The 14715-nt window shown below is 50.4% G+C and overlaps 1 protein-coding gene across 1 annotated transcript in view; it reads left to right on the top strand.

Annotated features, from left to right (window-relative positions):
* Positions 1 to 14189, top strand: part of LOC309382368 (V-type proton ATPase subunit B, kidney isoform-like) — a gene marked incomplete at both ends in the record, with an annotated part of 24324 nt that extends 10135 nt beyond the window's left edge. Inside the window, 6 exons of the mRNA XM_081971882.1 lie at positions 2486 to 2541; positions 5051 to 5149; positions 10836 to 10929; positions 12990 to 13067; positions 13766 to 13905; positions 14088 to 14189. Coding sequence (XP_081828008.1) covers positions 2486 to 2541; positions 5051 to 5149; positions 10836 to 10929; positions 12990 to 13067; positions 13766 to 13905; positions 14088 to 14189 — 569 coding nt within the window. The remainder of the gene's footprint in view (positions 1 to 2485; positions 2542 to 5050; positions 5150 to 10835; positions 10930 to 12989; positions 13068 to 13765; positions 13906 to 14087) is intronic.
* Between the last annotated feature and the right edge of the window lie 526 nt (positions 14190 to 14715).

Below are 14715 nucleotides of genomic sequence, written 5' to 3'. Positions count from 1 at the left end.
CTTGGGAACTTTAAGACTTGTGGACTTCAACTCCTAGGATTCCCCAGCCAGCATGGGCATTCTAGGAGTTGAAGTCCACAAGTCTTAAAGTTCCCAAGTTTGGACACCCCTGTTCTAGAATGTCTCAAATTGTATAGGTTCTCCTCGTCTCAAATTATATAGGGACCGCTTGCCACTTGTCTCAAATTGTGTAGGGTCTCCTGCTCAAACAGGGGGTTGGACTAGAAGACCCCCAAGGTCCCTTCCAGCTCTGTTCTGATTGATTGATTGAGGCTGGAGGCTGAAGCGTATGAAGAACAGTTGCAGGGATTGATAATATCTTGTTTAATGGGGGGGGGGGGAAGGACTGGGGGTGAAATGATAGCAATGTTCCAATATTTGAGAGGCTGCCCCAGAGAGGAGAGGGGGTCCACCTATTCTCCAAAGCCCCCGAAGACAGGACGAGGCAACAGATGGAAACTCATCAAGGAGAGAAGCAACCCAGAACTAAGGAGGGATTTCCTGATAGTGAGAAGAATTAACCAGTGGAACAACTTGCCACCAGAAATTGTGGGTGCTCCATCCCAGGAGGTTTTCAGGAAGAAACTGGACAGCCATATGATTGAAATGGCATAGGATTTCCTGCTTGAGCAGGGGGCTGGGTTAGAAGACCCCCAAGGCACCCTTTTACCCTGTAATTCCATTATTCTCCTAGTCCACAATGTGTTAAAACTCCCAGCAAATTAGGGGTGGGGGAGTCAATATAACTTTCTTCGAGGGGTTGCCACAAAGAAGTGGAGGGTCAACCTGTTCTCCAAAGCACCTGAAGGCAGGGGAGGAAGCAACAGATGGAAACTTACCAACTAAGAACTAAGAAGTAATTTCCTGCGTGTGAAAACAATTAGTCAGTGGAACTGCCTGCCTCCAGAAGTTGTGGGTGCTCCATCCCTGGAGGTTTTTTAAGAAGAGATTTAGACAGCCATTTGTCTGGTATAGTATAAGGTCTCCTGTTCTAGCAGAGGGTTAGACTAGAAGACCTCTAATGTCCCTTCCGACTCTTGTTATTCTGTAATACAATAATACAATAGCAGAGTTGGAAGGGACCTTGGAGGTCTTCTAGTCCAACCCCCTGCCTAGGCAGGAAACCCTATACCGTTTCAGACAAATAGCTATCCAACATCTTCTTAAAGACTTCCAGTGTTGGGGCATTCACAACTTCTGGAGGCAACTTCTGTTCCACTGATTAATTGTTCTAACTGTCAGGAAATTTCTCCTCAGTTCTAAGTTGCTTCTCTCCTTGATTAGTTTCCACCCATTGCTTCTTGTTCTGCCCTCAGGTGCCTTGGAGAATAGCTTGACTCCCTCTTCTTTGGGGCAACCCCTGAGATATTGGAACAATGCTATCATGTCTCCCCTAGTCCTTCTTTCTCTTAAGCTAGACATACCCAGTTCCTGCAACCGTTCTCCATATGTTTTAGCCTTCAGTCCCCTAATCCTCTTTGTTGCTCTTCTCTGCACTCTTTCTAGAGTCTCCACATCTTTTTTACATCGTGGCGACCAGAACTGAATGCCGTATTCCAAGTGTGGCCTTACCAAGGCCTTATAAAGTGGTATTAACACTTCACGTGATCTTGATTCTATCCCTCTGTTGATGCAGCCTAGAACTGTGTTGGCTTTTTTGGCAGCTGCTGCACACGGCTGGCTCCTATTTAAATGGTTGTCCACTAGGACTCCAAGATCCCTTTCACAGTTACTACTATTGAGCAAGGTACCACCTATACTGTACCTATGCATTCCGTTTTTGTTGCCTAAATGTAGAACCTTACTCTTTTCACCAATGAATTTCATTTTATTAGATAGTGCCCAATGTTCAAGTTTGTCAAGATCCTTCTGTATCTTAAGCCTATCTTCTGGAGTGTTGGCTATTCCTGCCAGCTTGGTGTCATCTGCAAATTTGATGAGTTCCCCATTTATTCCCTCATCCAAATCATTGATGAAGATGTTGAAGAGTCCTGGGCCTAAAACAGAGCCTTGGGGTACTCCACTGCATACTTCCCTCCATGTAGATGCAGTTCCATTGAGGACTACACGTTGAGTGCGGTTGGTCAGCCAGTTACGAATCCATCTGGTGGTGATGCTGTCTAACCCACTTTTTTCTAAGTGTATTCTAAGTGGGCTGTCTTCTACTGTATTCTATTCTGCTTTACCTCTCCCTCCGGGTAGGCTGTGCCTGTCTGCTGGCATCAAGAGAAGACGGAAGGGCCTCTCCATCGACCGACGGGAAGGGCTGCCAAGGGAGCAGAGGCCAAAGATGGCGGAGGGGCTATTTCTGGTTTTAAATTATGAATCACATTTACACGGCTTTAAGCTCAATTACTTCAACACAGGAACACCGTAAATAACTCAATATGCAAATTTATTTTTCCAGCGCAGAACTTTTGTTCTTTTCCATCGCAAGGAGTCTCTGGCGACCCATAATCCCCTCTGGTTTCCCCTTTCTCCGCAGCCTACCGGACCGTCTGTGGGGTGAACGGCCCCCTGGTAGTCCTGGACAACGTGAAGGTAGGTGATGGCCTATTCCACCCCCACCCCCCCGGTGCAATACAGATAGTCCTCGACTTAAGACCACAACGGAGTCCAACATTTATGTTATTAAGCGAGACAGTTGTTAAGTGAGTTTTGCCCCATTTTACAACATGTCTTGCCATGGTTGTTAAGTAAATCATGGCAGTCGCTAAGTCAGTGACACGGTTGTTAAGTGAATCTGGCTTCCTTGTTGATTTTGCTGGTCAACAGATCTCAAAAGGGGATCCCGTGGCCCTCGGGACAGTGCAACCGTCATAAGTATGAATCAACTGCCAAACATCTAAATTTTGATCACACAATCATGGCGATGTTGCAGTGGTCGTAAGTGTGAAAAATGGTCATAAGACCTTCTTTTCAGTGCTGTTGTAACTTTGAACGTTCATTAAATAAATCGTTGTAAGTCGAGGTCTACCTAGCTTACAAATACAGGCAGTTCTGGACTTACAACAGGTCATTTAGTGACCGAAGTTGCGGACTTCAACTCCCAGAATTCTGTGGGCAACTACAGGCCCTTTACATTCTATGGACTTCAACTCTCAGAATTCTGGGAGTTGTAGTCCACAGATCTACACCAACCCAATGTTTTACATCTCCCCATTCTTCAGTTGAGCCAGGCCTTCCTTGGCTGATTCTGCCAGGGACTCTGTCTACACAACACCAAGTGTGACGTTTGTTCTGTTTCACCCTCACTTGCGTAGACACAACGCCACACAGTCTTTAGGCTTTTCCCATGTTAAACGTGGGCCCCCTCTCTCGTCGGAAGGCATGTTTGCCCTGGGCAGGATCTGGTATGCTTCACTAACCATTGGCATCTGACACGGCCACGGATGGGATCTGCGCGGCTCCAATTGGCCGTTTTGGGCTCTGCAGGGTTAGCCCCCCCCTCCAATCTGTGGTCGTTTTGACCTAAGCTGCAGAACAGCTGCCCTTGGCCTCAGCTGCAGCCTCTGCTCCCGTTTGGGGAGGGGGGGGGCTAGGAAATGGCAGGAAAGCATTCAATGCCCCCCTCCCTCCCCCCTCTTTCTCTCCTCCTCTTTCCCTTCATCACTCTCTCCCTCTTCCTTTTTATCTCCTTCCCTCCCTCCCATCTATCTATCTATCTATCTATCTATCTATCTATCTATCTACCTATCTACCTACTTCTCTCTCTCATCTATCTATCTATCATCTATCTATCTATCTATCTATCTATCTATCTATCTATCTATCTATCTATCTATCTTCTTCCATCATCTACTGTCTGTCTGTCTACCATTCTCTCTCTGTCTTCCTTCCTTCCTTCCTTCCTTTCTTCCTTCCTTCCTTCCTTCCATCCTATCTATCTACTATCTATCTACTATCTATCTATCTATCTATCTATCTATCTATCTATCTATCTATCTATCTATCTATCTATCATCTATTTCTCAAAATCTCTTTATCTTTCTGATAGAATATATTGTATGTAAATGTAATGTAAAACAAAAAGCTGCCAAAGTTTATCTCTTAATTTTTGATCTTTATTTTTTTCTGTAAAAGTTGTGAGATTTGGGGGGATTTCTACCTTTCGCACGATGTAGCTGTCAAAATTTTTTGTACCTATCTACCCCTTCCTATAAATATTTGTAAAAACCAATAAAATTCTTTTTTTAAAAAAATCTCTTTATCTTTCTAGCTCTCTCATTTTATCATCTACCTACCTACCTACTTACATCGATCTGTCTGTCTGTCATATCTATCTATCTATCTATCTATCTATCTATCTATCTCTATCTATCTATCTATCATCTATCTATCTATCTATCTATCTATCTATCTATCTATCTATCTATCTATCTATCTATCTATCTATCTATCTATCTATCTATCTATCTATCTATCATCTATCATCTATCTATCTATCATCTATCTATCTATCTATCTATCTATCATCTATCTATCTATCTATCTATCTATCTATCTATCTATCTATCTATCTATCTATCTATCTATCTATCTATCTATCTATCTATCTATCATCTATCTATCTATCATCTATCATTATCTAGCCGTCCACCCATTTCTCCCCCCCACCCCCATCCATCCAGTCAGTTGCCAGCAGCCAAAACCCGAAATCCGAGGTAGCAGGCGACAGGGCTCCCTCTAGTGGCCAAAGAGGGCCCACATTGAAATCTGTTTCTGGGTCACTTTACAAGGTTTATTGGGGAGCAGAGCACAGGGAAAGAAACGGAGGTTGGGGTGGGGTCCAAAGGGTGCTTGAGAATCACCTTGGTGGGAGATCTGGAGTCCAAAGCGCTTCCTGGAGAATGCAACATTTAACCTAAGCTGTGACAGAGAGACGGGGGGGGGGGAGAGAGAGGGGGGGAGGGAAGGAGAGGGGGGGGAGAGAGAGGGAGGGAGGGGGGGAGAGATTGGCAGACAAGCAGGATAGCTAGGATAGATAAAGAGATGATACACACAGACAGTGGGGAGAGCTCAGTTGCCTTTTGTGCCTCCTTCCCTGCAGTTTGCCCAGTACGCAGAGATCGTCAACTTCACTCTTCCCAATGGCAGCCATCGGAGTGGGCAGGTGCTGGAGGTGACCGGATCCAAGGCCATCGTCCAGGTGAGTGGAAGGGCCGAAGGGGCTCTTGATATAAACCCAATCCATCATAAACGTCTCTGAATGCTGACTTCGGAACATTTGCACCAGAGAAAGTCATGGTAACTGCAGGCAGTCCTCAAGATACGGCCACAAGCGAGCCCGAAATTTCTGTTGTTAAGCGAGACATGGGTTCAGTAGGTTTTGCGACCTTTCTCGCTACAGTTGTTGAGTGAATCCCTGCAGTTGTTAAGTTAGTAACCTAGCTGTTAGGTGAATCTGCCTTCCCCGTGGCAGGACTTTGCTTCTTAGAAGGTTGCAAAAGGGGATTGCGTGACCCTCCAGGACACTGAGACCGTCATATATATGAGTCAGTTGCCAAATGGCCAAATTTTGCTCGTGTGACTGTGGGGATGCTTGCAAGGGTCAGGTGAAAAACAGCCATTTTTTCGGTGCCATTTTGAACAGTCACTAAGTGAACGGTTGTAAGTGGAGGACATTGGATGGGTCTAGCCACTTTGCTTCGGCTTGTCCTTCAAACAACGGTGGGAGAGCAGTTCAGGAACCCAGAAGTGGGGTCCCGTGTTTGGAGTGATTCCGGGATTCCAAGCAGTCTCATCCTGGGAGAAACTGAAATTTGGCTCATAATTCTGACCTCCCTGCTTGTGATTTAGGAGGAGAGCTGCACCGCGACTCTCTGTTTGCACGAGGGCTTGCACTCTGGAAGTGTGGCATTCTGTGAGGATGAGGATGAGGGTTCCCTGAAGGATATAAAATAAATCCCAACTTTGTCCTCTCGATGTCCCAGGGCTGTTCCCAGCCTTGCAAACTCATCTGCTAAAAAATCTGACTTGGAGTTTCCTGGGAATCAGTAGGGCATTTTCCCGAGTCTTCCCTGGCCTTCCAAAAACTTCCTGGACGCTCTGGAGAAGACAGACAAGAAGCCAGGTTCCCATATCTCAGGGGCTGCCCCAAAGAAGTGGGGCTCCATCTATTCCCCAAAGCACCTGAGGGCAAGAAGCAACGGACGGAAACCCATCAAGGAGAGAAGCAACCTGGAACTAAGGAGAAACTTCCTAAGAGTGAGGGCAATTCACCAGGGGAACAATTGATGGTCTCCAGAGGTTAGGGATGCTCCAACACTTCCTTTTCCTTCCTTCCATCCTTCCTTCCTTCCTTCTTTCTTTCTTTCTTTCTTTCCTTCCTTCCTTTGTTCATTTATTCATTCATTCATTCCTCCTTCTCTCCCTTCTCCCTCCCTCCCTCTCCCCTCTCGCTCCCTGCCTCCTCTTCCCCTTCCTCCCTTCCTCCCTTTGTACCTTCTTCCCTCCCTCCCTCCCTTCCTTCCTTCACCTTCCTTCTTGAAACTTATTTCCTTCCCTTTCTGATCCTCCCTCCCTTCCTGCCTGCCTTCCTATCTGATCTGCTTTCTCCTCCTTTTCTGATCCTTCCTTCCTTCCTTCCTTTTCTGATCCTTCCTTCCTTCCTTCCTTTTCTGATCCTTCCTTCCTTCCTTCCTTCCTTCCTTCCTTCCTTCCTTCCTTCCTTCCTTCCTTCCTTCCTTCCTTCCTTCCTTGAGATCCAAGCTAGAATTAAGGAGAAACTCCCCAACAGTGAGAACAATTCATCAGCAGAACGGTTAATCATTCATCAGAGGTTCTGGGGCTCCATCGCTGGAGGCTTTCAAGAAGAGATTGGACAAGCGTTTGTCTGCAATGATCCGGGATCTCCCTTTTGAGCAGGGGGCTGGACTAGAAGACCTCCAGGGCCCCTTCCTTCTCTGTGATTCTGTCCCTGTTAAGCCCACCCAATCGCAGCTGCTGCAGGAGCTTCCTCCACTCCCCCCGCCCAGGCGGATGTTCTGTCCCCATTAGGTCATGGCATGGCCTCAGACTCTGCCCTCCTGGCCTTCACTGCCCAGCCGTGCAGGGGAACTTCGGTGGCCACGTGGGCTGAGGGGGGCAGGGAGAGGAGCCCAGGGCACGGAGAGGACATCGGGTTGGCGAAGGATGCCTGTTCCAAGAAAACCGGCTAATCCTTCACGTCACGGGTGCCAACCAGTCAGCTGGCAGCTGGATTGAGCCAGGGGGGATTCAGCGCACGCACGGCGGCTGGCTCCGTGGCTCTAAATAGAAAGCAGGACTGCAGGGACAAAGCAGGCAGCTTAGGCTCAGGCTGACACGTGGCTCCCTCTGGAAAGCGGCCCAAAATCTCAGCCAAGGTATCAAAGGAAGGATTGTCGGCTCGATTACAGAAGAGGATTTTGCAAAGCGGCTCCTGGGGGGTCGTCTGGACTTCCCACTCCGAGCAGGGTCCCCGCAGGGTCCGGTCGAAGGCCAAAGGGCCCCCCAAAACACACCAACCAGGGGGAGAACCATGGCAGCTGCCCTCTTGAGGTTTCGGACCTTCCCTTGTGCCTTGACCCTGAACACTGGAATGAAAAGGGAGCTTTGGGTGACTGAGTTTAGGGCCTGTCAGCCCCTCCGTTTCTGGGGGCCACCTAGAGGTTCTCTATCTGTCTCTCTTTGTTTGTTTTTATCCTGCCTTCCAGCAGCCCCTCGTCCTGGAGAGCTTTGGAAGAGAGCAGGGAGAACACAAAGTCATCTGTTAAATATCCATGCACTTTGCGGTCCAACGGCTTCCTTTCCAAGGGAGGCCAGGAGTCAGGCAGTAGATGAAACGATTACGGCTGGTCGCACAGGCAGCCAGATGTGGGGATGGGGTCCGGCATTGTTGTCTGCCTCTGGGGACCCTCCCCAAGGACCTGAGATCGGCCGATGTGGTCGTTGGATAAGATTAAAGGCCTCCTCCGAGCATGTCAGCTGTTCCCAAGCAAAGCTGCCCTTTTGCAATTGACGGATGGTGGCTTTGTCAATGCCAGAGGTGCTCAGGTGATGCTCCAGGTATTTCGGCATTGATTGCACCCAGGGCACCTATGACTGTTGGTGCTAACATCTGGAGGGTTCCCCCCCCCAAAGTCGTTCTATTTCTATTTGCAGGTTTTTGATTTTGTGGTTTTTCTTCATTATTATTATTCCTATGGAAGTCAGATGTCTAGACTGGATGGAGGAGAACACCAACAAAACTGACAGGCCAGGCCACGTGTTTCTAAACCCCATTCCCTTCTAGCACTGATGATGTTAGCTAGTTGGGTCATGAAACGTCTACAAGAAAAGGAGAAAGGTTCAGAGAGACGCAAGGACCAGACACCAGTCGTTGTTGTCCTCCTCCTCCCCTCCTCCTCCTCCTCTTCCTGCTTCTCCTCCTCCTCCTCTCCTCCCCCTCGTCTCCTTCTCCTCCTCCCCCTCCCCCTCCTCTTCCTGCTTCTGCTCCTCCTCCTTTCTACAGCTTCCCCCCTTCTAGCACTGATGATGTTACCTAGATGGGTCATGAAACGTCTGCAAGAAAACAACAAGTTCAGAGAGCATCAAGGGCCCCACACTCCTCCTCCTCGCCAGCCCCCTCCCTTTCTACCACATGTTCCCCAGCTGGGAAATGAAAGCCGGGACAGGCAGATGTGATTTGATGGCCTCAAAGATATCATCCCAGGAGCTGAGCTGTTCTGATTCCAGTCCTTTCGCTCAGGCATCTGGGGTGGAAAATGTGATGTCTGCGCAACTACACGCTTTTTCTTGGCACATGTGACTCACTTCCCTCCTTGCCCTGAAGCCAGAAACTGTACAACCTGAGGAGACTTTGCAAGCAGAGGGGAAAAGGTTCCAAGCAAGAGCCCATCTTCAATTCAGGGCTGTCTGGACGTCGTCCGGCCTCTGGATCTAGGAAACGGGGCTGAGCCGGACCAGAAGCCGGAGTGACCAAATCTGGGTGTCATCCTTCCAGAAGACCTCTGGACGACGATAGAAAGGACACAGCAGAATCAAAGTCTTCGCTGCTGGTTGGAGATGGCATGGATTTTTGCCACAGTTCAAAGATCGTCTTTTCCAAATTTCTGGGTGAAAATAACAGAACTGGAAGGGCACCTTGGAGGCCTTCTAGTCCAACCCTCTGCTCAAGCAGGAGACCCTGAACCCGCCATGGCAAACCTATGGCACGCATGCCCAAAGTGACGCGTGGAGCCATGTCAGCTGGCACATGCAGCATCGCCCGATTCTCTTCTGGGTTTCTGGCACGCATGTGCGCGTGACGATCAGCTGTTTTTCGGGCGTGCAGAAGCACGGAAATCAGAACAGTTGTACATGCGCCCCAGTAACCGGAAGACAAGCTGGCTGGTGCGCATGTGCGCTCCGGAAACCGGAAGATGAATTCCTAGCGCACACATGCCAACTAAACAGCTTCTCTTAGGACCTGAAGAGCACATGTGCATGTCCTCCCTTCTCAGAACTCAGTGCCCGAAAGATTCGCCATCACTGCCCCGAACCATTCCAGAGAAGCAGTCTCTTTTTCTGAAAAACCTCCAGTGTTAGACACCATTGGTTCATTGTTCTAACTGTCAGGAAATTTCTCCTTAGTTCCAGGGGTGGGGGTGCATGATAGCGATATCCCACTATTTCAGGGGTGTCCAAACTGGCTGGGGAATTCTGGGAGTTGAAGTCCACAAGTCTTAAAGTTGCCAAGTTTGGACACCCCTGCACTATTTGAAGGGCTGCCCCAAAGAAGAGGGGCCCAACTTACTTCCCAAACCTGGGAGAGGTGTGAAGATTGTCTTGCAAGGCAGGACAAGGAACAAAGGGTGGAATCGCATCCAGGAGAGGAGCAACCTGGAATTAAGGAGAAACTTCCTAACAGGGAGGACAATTAACCAGTGGAACAGCTTCCCTCCAGAAGCTTTGGGTGCTCTTTTAAGAAGAGACTGGACAGCGTCTCCTGCTTGAGTCGTGGGCTGGACTAGAAGACCTCCAAGGTCCCTTCCAGCTCTGTTCTGATTCTCTCCTTGCTTTGTTTCCATCCGTTGCTTCTTGCCCTGGTGCTCTGGGGAATGGAAGAAAACCAAGCAAGCTATTTGGGGAGGGCAGTAGGAGAGGCCCTCCCTGCTTGGGGATTAGTCTTTGGCCAATCGCTGACCTTTCCCCCTCCCCTCAGAAGGTCTACCTGGGAGAATTGCCCCCTCAGCCCACCTCTGTTTTAGCTGCTTCCAGGCAGCTGCAAGGTTGGCCTGCTGGCACCCTCAGCGGGGCATCTGCCAACCTTTGCTCCTCCAGGGTGGAGACCTTTGGGGTGCCAATCTTCCCACCCCCCACACCTTTGGCTGGAAGGGGCTTAGATCTGTCCTGGACATGGGGCTCCATCCACCCAAGGGTGAAATTCAGCAGGTTCTGACAGGTTCTGGAGAAATTTCTGGTGGAAATTTTGAGTAGTTCAGAGAACCGGCAAATGCCACCTCTGGCCGGTCCCAGAGTGGGGAGGGAATGGGGATTTTGCAGTATCCTTCCCCGCCCCCATCCACCAAGTCACACCCACAAAGCCACACCACACCCACAAAGCCACTCCCCCAGAACCGGTAGTAAAAAAAATTGAATTTCCCCTCTGCGCCCACCCATTCGTGGCAGAGGTGTGAAGATTATCTTGCAAGGGGTCAGACCAAGCAGTCCCACCGTGTGTGTGTGAGAGAGAGGGGGGGTCCTGAATGAGAGGCATGGTCAGGGAGGGTGGGAGGGGGAGGGGGGGTCCTGGACAGGAAGCGGCTGAAGCCTTTTTGCTGCTGATCCTCCTTAATGGCCAGTGATGGGCTCTGTGGCCTTTGCCTCTGCAGGTGTTTGAAGGCACGTCTGGCATCGATGCCCGCAAGACCTCCTGTGAGTTCACTGGGGACATTCTCCGCACACCGGTCTCCGAGGACATGCTGGGTAGGTGGCGCCTCTTTGGGTAGCGACAGAGGGGCAGCCGTAAATCACCTGATCGGTTGCTCCAGGACGGTCCAGCAGGGGCTGCATCTGAGCTATGGTTGACCTCAGGGGGCCAGCCGGGCATGGACAGCTTGATGTCACTCACTGGGTGTGGCCGACTGGTGGGTGTGGCCGACTGGTGGGTGTGGCTGACTGGGTGGGCATGGCCAGCTTGACTCCCCAAACTGCTGGTATGTTTCCTCTTTGCACTGGATAGACTTGGCCGAAGTCACCCTGGCCTGACCCTTACATTTTCTAGGATGGCCCCACGGGCTGGATCCGGCCCACTGCCTTGCGTTTAACACCCCTGAGTTACAGGAAGGTGCCCAGGGACCAAGGGGAGAAGAAAGCCACCAGAAATGCTTCCCTGGAATAACAGAGTTGCAAGGGACTCGGGAGGTCTTCTAGTCCACCCTCCTGCCTTTGTGGGGAGAGAAGATTCCAGGCTGGTCTTCCCTCTCTGAGTCTGGACGCAGAGCGATGAGGATCTTGTGGGGGGGTAACCCCATGGAAATGAAGCAGCTCTTGAATCCAAGATTCTTGGTCCACCGAAGCTCCTTTTCGGGTGGATTGTGGGGGGGAAGGAGAGGGAGGCTACCTGTGAATGCCATCTGGGGGATCTCCAAGTCAAGGGCTGCAGGAACCTGAGGATGGGGAGGGGAATCCGAGGCCCCCTGGCTCCTCTTGACGGTGATGTGACCCAACGTCTCCAGAGCCAACTTGCTCTTTTCCAGCAGAGATGGCCTGATGTGTGGTGACAGAAGATGCGCCATTGGAGAAAGAGTTGGTGTGGCCTTCAAGAGGAGAGACGGCCTCGCTTCCCCTTTGGGAGAGCTGTGAAGCTATGTGGACACTCTCCTTGATGGCTCTTCTGGGCCGGGTCATTCGCGGGTCTTCCCATGGAGGCCTCCATGGGGGTCTTCTGGGGTGACATTTCCTGGATTCAGCTGCTCTCTGCTTGGAGGCACAATAACAGAAGAACAGAGCTGGAAGACATGACCAGGGGAGGTCTTGGAGGTCCTCTAGTCGAACCCCCTGCTCAAACAGGAGGCCCTCTGCCATTCCCCAAAAAAGTGGCTGTCCAACCTCTTCTTGAAAGCCTCCAGCGATGGAGCCCCCACAACTTCTGGAAGCAGGCAGTTCCACTGATTAATTGTCCTCACTGTCAGGAAATTCCTCCTTAGTTCTAGGTTGCTTCTCTTCTTCATTAGGTTCCACCCATTGATTCTTGTCCAGCCTTCGGGGGCTTAGCCGAATAGTTTGGCCCCCTCTTCTCTAAAGGGAACGCTACACTTAGAATCAGCACCCTAGAAGGGACCTTGGAGGTCTTCTAGTCCAACCCCCTGATCAAGCAGGAGACCCTCTACCATTTCAGACAAATGGCTGCCCAATCTCTTCTTCAAAGCCTCCAGTGATGGAGCACCCACAACCTCTGAAGGCAACATCTGTTCCAATGGTCAGTTCTGCTCAGGAAATTTCTCCTTAATTCCAGGTTTCCACCCATTGCTTCTTGTTCTGCCCTCAGGTGCCTTGGAGAATAGCTTGACTCCCTCTTCTTTGTGGCAACCCCTGAGATACTGGAAGACTGCTATCCTGTCTCCCCTGGTCCTTCTCTTCCCTAGACTAGCCAGGCCCAGTTCCTGCAACCGTTCTTCATATGTTTTAACCTCCAGTCCCCTCATCCTCTTTGTTGCTCTTCTCTGCACTCTTTCTAGAGTCTCCACATCTTTTCTACATCGTGGTGACCAGAACTGAATGCAGTATTCCAAGTGTGGCCTTACCAAGGCCTTATAAAGTGGCATTAACCCTTCACGGGATCTTGATTCTATCCCTCTGTTCATGCAGCCTAAGGTCTTGAAGTGCCAAATGGGTTCTTGAGGTGACATTCCTTCAGTTGGGCTTAGTTGGAAAGACACTGACCCCCTGTTCAGGTTCTCCAACCTTCCTCTCTTCTGCTCCCCCCCCCAATCCTTCACCCAGGTCTTTGGGGCGCTCCTCTCCACGGTTGCTTCTCATTGCAGGCCGAGTCTTCAACGGTTCAGCCAAGCCCATCGACAGAGGCCCCGTGGTGATGGCCGAGGACTTCCTGGACATTAACGGTGAGGCCCCCCAGTTTGCTTGGCGGGGGGGGCAGGGGGAGGGAGGAGGGGGCACGGGGCATGGTGGAGCTAGGAATCGTGGCAGGAGGTGCCTCCTGGGGAGCAACCCCAAGGGCCGAGCGGGAGAGTTGAGCCGCTGGCCGAGCTTTGTGCAGGTTTCGGACATTAAACTGAGCGGAGATCAGTTTGGAAGCCAAGCATGGCAGCTCAAGTGTTGATCTTCTGTTTTGCAACTGAACAACGGAGAAGATGGAAGGAGGGAGGTCGAGCTTTAAAAGGAGGACTTGTGGAAGGTCTCCCCTTTTGGGCTTTGATTTGGCAAAAGCTTTGAAGAAGAAGAGGAAGCCGGGAGGGGGGCAAGGAGCCTCCCTTTGAAGGACTAAATTATGTTTTTAGTCCTTCAGAAACTAAGCACCGATTTACACTGGGATAATTCCTTCCTTCCTTCTTTCCTTCCTTCCTCCCTCTTTTTTTCCTTCTTTCCTTCCCTCCTTTCCTATTCTTCCTTTCCCATATCTCTCCCTCCCTCCCTCCCTTCCTTTCCTATCTCCTTCCTTCCTCTCATTTCCCTTCTCCTTCCTCCCTCCCTCTCTCTTTTTCTCCTTCCTTCCTTCTTTTCCTCCTCCCTCCCTCTTTTTCTCCTTCCTTCCTTCCTTCCTTCCTCTCATTTCCATCTCCTCCCTCTCTCCCTTCTGCAGGGCAGCCCATCAACCCTCAAGGGCGCATTTACCCCGAGGAGATGATCCAGACGGGTCTCTCCCCCATCGACGTCATGAACAGCATCGCCCGAGGACAGAAAATCCCCATCTTCTCCGCCGCTGGTCTCCCCCACAACGAGGTACGCCCCCCCGAACCCCCCCTTTTTGCTCCATGGGTGGGGAGCAGGATGGCTCCTGAGGGTCTTTGGAGAGAGGCTTTTCCATGCTTTGGGAATGGCAAAGTCCTGGACTCTCTGACTGACTGCCCATCTTCCCATCTTCCACAGCCTCTCTCAGCCTCTTTCTTTCCTCTTCATCCCAGATTGCAGCTCAGATCTGCAGGCAGGCTGGTCTGGTGAAGAAATCGAAGGACGTGGTGGACTACCACGAGGACAACTTCGCCATCGTCTTCGCTGCCATGGGGGTAAGTCCTGTCTTCCGCAGATGGAGATGTCTCACTCCCCCGAGGGCTCTGGAAGCCACTTCATCACTGGAGGCTTCCAAGAAGAGACTGGATTGTGTAGGGTCTCCTGCTTGGGCAGGGGGGGTTGGACTAGATGACCTCCAAGGTCCCTTCCAACTGTTAATCTGATCTGAAAGAGATGCTTCTTTCTGGATGCTGGACCTGCTCTTGGCCAGAAACAGAGAGACCATCCATGTTTCCCACTGAAGATGAGATGTTCCTTCAAAGTTTCCCACCCTCCCAAGTCCCACTTCTAACATTCCGGGTAGTCCTCATCATACGACCATAATTGGGCCCCAAACTTCCATTGCTAAGTGAGACAGTGTTTAAGTGTGTTTTGCTCCTTTTTACAACTTTTCATGCCACTGCCGTTGTTAAACGAAACACCACAGTTGTCAACTCCTAATGTTGCCATAGTGAGAGGGGGAGTGAGCGCATTCCATGCATGCTTTCAGCTAAGGTCGCATCTCAGATCACTGCAGCCGGC

This window comes from Natrix helvetica (assembly GCF_964273705.1).
Source record: "Natrix helvetica genome assembly, contig: HAP1_SCAFFOLD_272, whole genome shotgun sequence".
Classification (NCBI taxonomy): Eukaryota; Metazoa; Chordata; class Lepidosauria; order Squamata; family Natricidae; genus Natrix; species Natrix helvetica.
The sequence above is the reverse complement of the archived record's forward strand: the minus strand, read 5'-3'. Positions and strand labels throughout refer to the sequence as shown.